At 33.0% G+C, this 9,266-nt stretch overlaps 1 protein-coding gene across 6 annotated transcripts in view; it reads left to right on the forward strand.

Annotated features, from left to right (window-relative positions):
- ASCC3 (activating signal cointegrator 1 complex subunit 3) overlaps nucleotides 1–9,266 on the forward strand; it is a 243,464-nt gene that overhangs the window by 41,337 nt on the left and 192,861 nt on the right. For all 6 annotated transcript variants that reach the window (XM_006777223.2, XM_015572736.1, XM_015572735.1 and 3 more), the window contains one exon: nucleotides 459–584. In XM_006777223.2, coding sequence (XP_006777286.1) covers nucleotides 459–584 — 126 coding nt within the window. The remainder of the gene's footprint in view (nucleotides 1–458; nucleotides 585–9,266) is intronic.

A 9,266-nucleotide genomic window follows, 5' to 3' on the forward strand; every position in this document is an offset into this window, starting at 1 on the left:
AAAATACTGTGGAAAATGAAATATGCGGTGTATGTAAAGTTCTTCACACATAGTAGATATGCAAAATATATCTGTTCTCCTCCCTTTCATTATATGCAACTTTTTTTTAATTTTAGCAAATGCATTGCTTTGTGATTAAACTTTACACTATATATTGGATATTTTTCCTACCTTTGTGAGTACATTGGTCTTCCAGAATAACATCTAATTAATGTATACTTTAAGATTCATCAACATAATATGGTTCATATGTTATATGAGATACCTAATACATGAATGCTTTGTGTGTATATGGTTGTTTTCTTTTGTTTGTTTGTTTACCCTTCCTTTTTCTTTAAAGTAGCTAAATTTATTTTTTAGTGCTGTGTGGTAAAGCCAGTAGTGTTCTCTCTCTCTAAAGAATATTTATTATAGAGCATTTATTTTTATTATTGAATTTTAATTTTTGATGTTTATAGATGATTTTGCCAGAAGGAATCCAAAGAGAGAATAACAAGATGTATGAAGAAGTAAAGATTCCCTACAGTGAACCAATGCCAGTTGGTTTTGAGGAAAAACCAGTTTATATCCAAGACTTAGATGAGGTGAGATGCTCATTTTATAGAGTTAATATTTTTGATGGTTGGTATGTTTATGAATGGATTTGAATTGGAAAAATTCTTTTTCAAGGTCAGTTAGCTAATACAATAAAGAGACACAGGCAGTTGGTTACTAAAGATGTATAGTAGGAGAGTTTAAATTTTAAAAACTGCATATGTACATACATTCCTTTATACATTAAACATTTATGTACATTTCTATGTACATATTTCTATACTTCATGTTTATTTTGGTTCTTTCAACTAATATTTGGTTCAACCTATATAAATTGACTTAAATAAAATGGTTTAAAGGTTTATGTGTTGTATTGACATATCAAATGGTCAATCTATAGTAAAGTGTAATAATTTTTGTGGAAGGGGGGACTATTTTATTTATTTCCTCTCAGGTTGTAAATAATTTCAGACCTATGGAAAAGTTGTGTGAATAGAATTCTCCACATACCCTCTGTCTGTCTCAATTTACCAGTTGTTAAAAATTTTGCCATTTTTTCTTTATTTCAAAATAAAACATTTCTTAATTTAGTTCAAAGTATATAATATTATTTAAAGTTAATCTTTTCTATTACCAAAGTGAAGTTGCTTTGTTTTTATATATGAGCAGTCATTCAGAAATATCATATCCTATAGGCAAGCAAAAAGAACAGCATAAAGTATAATGACAGCCAGTCAAAATTGACACCATTCTATATATATGTGGGTGTATGTATTTTGTTCTACAAAAGTTGAATTATATAATATACATTTTTCTGTGTTTGTATATATCCTTACATATATCTTTTTATGTCAATAGGCATAAATTTTTAGAATTATTTTTACTCACCATACAGTATTCCATTTTATGCCGTTATTACAATTCTTTATTGTTACAATTTTAAGTTCTTTTCTAAAATAAATTTTTATAGTAGACCAAAATTGTAATTAAACTTTTATTAGTGGGTTTCATTCTGTGTATTAGAATTACCTGTATAACTTTTCAAAATCCAAATGTTTTGGCCCATACTAGTATTTAGTTATAATTTCTTGGGAGGGGCCAAGATATATATATTTTGAAGATGGTATTGACACTCTGTAGGTGATTTTGAAATGCAGCCAGGGCTGAGAGCCTATGGAATTATATAATTATATATGCATAATTTTTTTAAATCTTACCAGTCTTTATAAGCATTATCATTAAGATTTATTTCATTTTCTATACTCAGTACTATACTTTTTTATGTAAAAGCATTGACATTCATTGTCTATATAATGAATTGATCAGGCTTCTTATTTTTCTTTCATACTTATTTCTAAGTAAGTTTTCATTCATGTTTATTTCTGTAAAGGAGCAGATAGTAATTATTTTAGGCTTTGTAGACCACATAGGGTCTCTGTTTCATAGTTACTATTTTCTTTCTTTTTATTAAAATATATTTTCAAAATACAGTAACCATTCTTAGTTTATAGGCCATAAAAAATTAAAATATATATGGGCCTCTGGTCACATTTGGCCTTGTAGCCATAGTTGCTGTTCCTTGCTCTATCTTCTTAAACATTTGGTCATTTGTGCTATTTCTGGATTGATTTTAATTAATAAATATTTCTTATTTTACTTCCATACCCTAAGTATAAGAAACTTGTTCTCAAAGCATTGGCCTCCTCTGCAAACCCTCAGCTGAGTTCCTCTCCAGCAGTCTTTGGGTCCTTATTTTACTCTTTTGTTTAGTGGGTGTAGTATATTTGGAACCCTTCCAAGTGAGCTTCAGATCTCATGTGGGGAAATAAGTAGTACATTCTAATTTAAGAAAGCAATTTATAAGTCCCCAATAAAAATAATTCTGAGATTATTTTATGGAAATGAGTTAAGGACATCAAATTGTATATTTAAAATATAAATTTTTAAATGTACCAATTTAAGTAGGTATTTCTAAATTTTTGTTCTTTAGGAAAGCAATACCATGCATGTCGTTAAGCATTGGAATACTGGAATACACACACATACAAATTTGTCTGTTGAACTGACTGTTCTAAATAAGTCATTAATACTTTCATTTATATAACATGTTTTTACTATGTTACTTATATTAAATGAAATCTTGACCTGATCTCATAATAAATTCAAATACAGTTAGATTGAATGCAAGTGGATCAATTTCCTTGAGGGTTCTGTTGGTGAAACTTTCTTGTTTAAGGAGATGTACATTTAAAATGACATTCTTGCTTTATTTAATTAGTTTTGGAAAGTTTGAAGTCATGTACTGTAAAGTGTAGATTAAAAAATTACCTATAATTTAATATCTGTAACGTTTTGTGAGCTTGACCATATTAAGTCCAAACACTTTACTCTCTTTAAAAGATTTCAGGCAAGCTGGTGGACATAATTTAAAGGTTAAAGTTAGAGCTGAAACCAGTTATTGCTATAAATATCAGCCAAGAAACTGAAAATGACATTTTCTATGTGGGATTCAACAGAATTTGACATAGACTCTTTGGCTTCTGTTTTATTGCCATGATTAGAAGTGCAGCTGTTTATTAGAAGGCAGGTCCCACAATTTGGGCCAAGTAGACAGCAGTGCCAATGCAATAAGCTACAACACCTATAGTGACATCCTGGAGGGATACATACTAGTATAGCACACGTCAGTATGAGTTCACCCCCCTTATGAAAATAATGTATTAAGGTCATAGAAAGTACTGGATTGTTAGCTTTTCGCTTCTGCTTTAAGCCTCTGAAGTTTGTATACGTAATTATAATACTGGTTTTGTGAAACCAGGCCTCACTTATTATGGTGCTTCTGTCTAAAGCAAACCAAACCTAGCCCAATCAAACTCATAGCTTTGCTCCAACCATGTCGTTTACTGTCTTCTTGCAACTGTGAATGTGACTTGGCATAGCAGCTTGGTGAAGGTGTTTCAGAGTGACCTCTGACATATTGAATTATTATTAAGAGTGTGCTGGTAGAAACATGTGTGCAATTTTGTTGGTTTATCAGTGGAGTTTGTTATGATTGTGAAGCCAAAGTTTTGTCTTTTAAATCTCCTCACGAGACTTCTTTAGTTTTCCTTAGCATTCAAGCCTTAACTCATACCTGGGAAATTAGTGTCCTCTTGACTCACATTATACTTTAAGTTCTCATAAAACGTGATATTGCTGTTGTTTGTATTTCTCTCCTTGTGTTTTTCTCTTCAAGGACAGACAACAATAGCTTTTTATTTATTATTTTGTCATCAGGGAGGGAGTATAGAAGGGCCATCTATTTATTTAGTTGGGGTTTTGTTGTCATTATGCTTCTTGGGTGGAATGTTTTCAGTATAAGAGAATTTTTAAGAATTGACATTTGTAGGCATATTAAGTATTTTTGGTTACACTTTTAAATGGTGTAAATGCATTCCATTAAATAATATGAAAGATTTATGAATTATGCATTGCAATTTCTTATTGCTTTTTTGTATGTAATAAAATATGGCTCGATTTCATTTTACAAAATAACTAACTCATCTTATTTTCACAAAATCTTACAATCTCACTTTTTTCAAAGATTTGATAGTAGATTACTCTCCTGAGGTCTTTTGTTGCTAAAACATAATTTCCTCCACCCAGATTGTCTGATTCAAAATGAATTATTGTCATAAAACATTAAAGCACACGAATCTTTAGTAAAGAGAAATCAACAGTGGCCATGCACTTCTTGTCTCTTAATTAACAGAATGTAGTAATTTCTCAGTGCTTTTTCAAGTGAGAGTACATATTGGAAATTGGGTGTTTGGTAAAGATGTAGGACTCTTTTTATGCCATAATGAAAAACAAGATGAATCAGGTATTTGAAGTTTACATTAAAATATTAGATATTTATATCTATAAAGCAATAAATCATTGTTTTTAAAACATTAAGACAATATTGAATTATAGATCTCCTTTTGTTTATTCCTAAGATAAATATTTTTTTATCTAAACAAAAAAGTATTTTATAGAGCTGGTTATAAAATCATTCACTATAAAAATATAGTATCTAAAATGTAATAGAAAGTGAAAGTTTCTTTATAATCCCAGTTCCAGTGGAACAGTTTGACATATGTATCTTTTCATATCTTTTTGTATTAAACTATATTTAATTCATTATTATACTATTCTGTGGCATACCTTTTTTAAAAAAAATATATTTTATTGATTTTTTTAAAGAGGGTAGGGTGAGGGATAGAGAGTTAGAAACATCAATGAGAGAGAAACATCGATCAGCTGCCTCCTGCACACTCCCTACTGGGGATGTGCCCGCAACCAAGGTACATGCCCTTGACTGGAATCGAACCTGGGACCCTTCAGTCCGCAGGCCGACGCTCTATCCACTGAGCCAAACCGGTCAGGGCTGTGGCATACCTTTTTTCTTTTCAGATACATTTACCTAATAACATATGTATATCTTCTTCTATTTAACTACTGTAATTCATGAAGCATGTATCATGAATTATTTAATCAGCCCAGATGAATAGATATTCAACTTCTTTTTATTATAAATGCTAATATAGCAATATCTTTGTGCTTGATTATTTATCTGGCTTTCTTATTTCAGTTAGTTTAATTTGGATACATTTTTTGAAATGAAATGTTCAGGTTAAATGATATGTAAGTTTATTAATGTTAATCATTTATATGTGACATATATAATTTACTAGAGGATCGGTGCATGAAATTCATGCATGGGTACGGTCCCTAGGCCTGGCCGGCTATTGAAGCTCCAATGTCTGGCATGGAAAGGCAGGTCCCAGCTGAACTCTGGGCGGCACGTAGGCTCCCAACCCCCGCCTGACCTCCTCAGCCTGAGTAATTGGTCCCCTGCCCAGCTCCCTCAGTGCCTGGAATCCAGGTGGTGGTCCTGCGCCCCTCCCCACCCACCACCGCTGGTCGCTGTCTGCAGGGCAGTTGATGGGGCTATTGGGCCCTGCTCGTACTGCGATGGCCTTGTGCCGCCTGCTCACCTCCTTCACCATCCTGCCACAGTCCCGCTCTCGGGGCCCATCCGGGCAGCAGAGACTCCACTGCTGCCCACTGCCAGCGCTGTGTTGTTGACATGCGCCATGTTCCGCTTTGACCCCTGGTGGTCAGCGCACCTCATAGCGAGCGGTTGAACTCCAGGTCAAGGGGACAATTTGCATATTAGGCTTTTATTATATAAGATACGAAGATACAAAAATAGTCAATTTTTAAAAAGTCTTAAATACTCAGGTAAATAAAACTCATTTTTCTATTTTGCAGTTTTCCGATTCTTAGAATGGTCAGTATTTTTATTGACTTGGTATTTTTATATTTGATGAAATTATGTTACTTGATTAAAAAGTTTGCATAAAGTATAAAGATTTAGAGTAATGATATCAGTAAAGTTGACAAGTTTTTAACTTGGACTTTTAATTTGGACTTTGGTGTTGCATATCTGAGTTCTAGTCCTTGCCTTGCTTACTGTCCATTCATCTATCCCTGAAGGAGTTCTTTAATCACTCCATGCCCCAGTTTCTTCATCTTTAAAATAAGAATAATAAGGGGTCAATTGGGGGAAAAGGAGACATATGTAAAACTTAAGATAATAAATAAATATTAAAAAATAAGCCTATATAATAAAGCAGTAATATGCAAATTGACCATCACACTCTTGCACAAGATGGCCACCCACATGTGGTCACAAGATGGCTGCCACAAGGTGGCCGTCAGGGAAGGGCAGTTGTGGGTGATCAGGCCTGCAGGGGAGGGGCAGACAGGCAGGCGAGCAGTTGGGAGCCAGCAGTCCTGGATTGTGAGAGGGATGTCCGACTGCCGGTTTAGGCCCAGTCCCTGTGGGACATCCCCCGAGGGGTCCCAGATTGGAGAGAGTGCAGGCTGGGCTGAGGGACACCCCCCCCCACACACACAGTGCATGAATTTTGTGCACCGGGCCTCTAGTATTTAAAATAATTCGAAGGGCTGCTAGAAGAGTAATCCAATTTACCTTTTTGTCTTCGGATGGTAAAACTCTAGGAATAACTTATAATACTTTTGTAATGCTTGAGAGCTCATGTAGGCTTTTTCGTTTATTCAGATGCTTATTTATTATTTCTTAAAAGAATCAGTTGTATTTCTTTGTGTATCTTTTTTCTTTTTCTTTTTTTCATAGATAACGTCACATTTCAAAAACTAGAAATTTTTATGTAGTAAAATTTTTATTTATATTTGTTGCCCATCTGTTTTCCATTAATAATCATTGTATTTAGATCATATGTACTTTATGTATGAATGTCTACAAGCAAATATAAACACAGATTCTTATTCCCTGTTTCCTACCCCACCAACTTTAAAGAAAAAAACTAGGATGCTATAATATTGTTCTACATCTTGCTTTTTTTTTCACATAAGGAGATTCTTTTCATCTTAGTAAATAGAAAACACTCCTATACTGTTCTATGGCTTCATGCAATCTATTGTGTGACTGTGCCCTAATTTATTCAAGTGGAAGTGTATTGATGGCGTTCGGGTTATTTCTAGTTTTTGCTACCACAAATAATTTTCTGATGAGTAATCTTTTGTATACATAGTTTTGCAGATGTGCAAGTATGTTTTGGGTGTATTCTAAAAAAGTGAAATTACTAAGTCCAAGTTTGTAAGCATTTGTGAAAGAAAGGTTTTTATTCTTAAAATGAAATAGGCCATATTTTGAAAGAATGCATTTGTATTCACTGGAAAGTGAGTATCTTAACAATGGGTTTCCAAATTTTTTATTACAGCTCACGTTAAAAAATTATTTTCCATTGTGATTCAGTATAACACAAACACAAATAAAATTTTCATGAATCAGTATTTAACCTTATCATATGTGATACATTGTACTACTTTCTTTTTCTTTCAAATTGTTTTCTTTAAAAATGCTGGCACAGTCACTAAGTTGAACATAACCTTCTATGTGAATAGCACTGACCTAGAGTCCTATTATGTGTGGTAAAAGGGGATCCCTACTTGCACTGTAAAGTCCCAAGAATTCCCTATAATTCTTATACACCTAATACAAAGAAATAAGCATGATTTTAACTGATTTTTTCTAATGCTGTCTTAGTGTTGGGAGGCTTTTAAAATTGTAAAAATTATATTTTAAAAAAACACATTTTTGGGGTATTCCCAGAACAAATGTAACAGGAGCTGATGTAATTCAAGGTCACTAGTTTCACTGGAGACTGCATGAATGAGTGTAGAAAAAAGGTAATTTGGCTAGTATTTATAATATCTGATGGAAAACAATTGTCAAGCTTAAATAATGTGACCAGAAAAACTTGTAGCAGTCTCCTGTCCTGGAGATAGTCATTGTGTTTAACACAAAGTGTCTTATGTATTATTTTATTTATAAAAATTCTTCAGTGATATAGCTCAAAAATGGTATTATGATTTAATACCATTAGGACTCAGCTAAAGCAAATACAGAAAAAACAACATCACTGAATATTTGCTTTGTGCCAGGTGCTATGCTAGGTATTAGGGAGACAAAGATGAAAAACGTAAGTCCTAACTCTATGTTGTTTCATAGTCTAGAGCAGCGGTTCTCAACCTGTGGGTCTCGACCCCTTTGGCGGTCGAACGACCCTTTCACAGGGGTCGCCTAAGACCATCCTGCATATCAGATATTTACATGATGATTCATAACAGTAGCAAAATTACAGTTATGAAGTAGCAACGAAAATAATTTTATGGTTGGGTCACAACACGAGGAACTGTATTTAAAGGGTCAGAAGGTTGAGAACCACTGTAGAGGAAAAAATAACTCCTTGTATTCATCATTTAGCACTTTAGAGAATATAAATGATTTTATGTGATCAAGGGAAGTATTTGTCAATCTTTAAAAAAAAAAGCTGAGAAATGAAACTTCTGTTGGAACCATTGTTGTATGTGGTAGATGCTTAGACTTAACCGTTTTATTTTAGACTTTGAGGTTGGAATGCAGAAATAAGTAGTAGTGATTTAATCAATGTTGGAAAATAACTTGAATTCCATTTTGTAACAGTCAATAAATGGTTACTTGTTTTCTGGTTTCTTTGCTTCCTAAGGATAAATTCATAGAGAATAAGAGGCCAGATGAAAACTAATGTTCCTTTTCTTCCCCCAAACATCCCAATATTGAAAGTTTATAATGTAGTTCTTCTGCATTCCATGACTCAGATTATGGCAGGGCTTTTCTGACCAAGTTAAGGATTTTGGATATTACCCTAAGAGCCTTTCCTGCAATGTAGCCTGCTATGTTCTGACAGTGAGGTAATCAAGTTTAAAACATTATGTCAGTAATCTGGATGCTGTCTAGAGCTGCACTGTTTAACACGGTAATCACTAGTCACATGTGGCTGTTGAACATTTGAAATATGTGTAGTCTGGGTTGAGAAGTGCTCTAAGTGTAAAAATATACTAATTTCTCAGAGTTAATATGAATAAATAATGCAAAATGTTTCATTATTTATTGATGCATATTAAAACAATATTTTATATACATTAATTTCACTTTTTAAAAATGTTTTATAATGTTTCTCTTCAAAATTTTAAATGTACTTATTTGGCGTGCATTATATTTCTGTTTGACGGTGGTGATCCACAATAGGAATATTTAAAGTTTTTTAAACATTCTGATTTTTTTTTTATTAGTGGGACTACTTTATTTTTTTAATATATAGTTCCAGTAATTAACATTT

This window comes from Myotis davidii, unplaced genomic scaffold (genome assembly GCF_000327345.1).
Source record: "Myotis davidii unplaced genomic scaffold, ASM32734v1 scaffold68, whole genome shotgun sequence".
NCBI classification, from domain to species: domain Eukaryota; kingdom Metazoa; phylum Chordata; class Mammalia; order Chiroptera; family Vespertilionidae; genus Myotis; species Myotis davidii.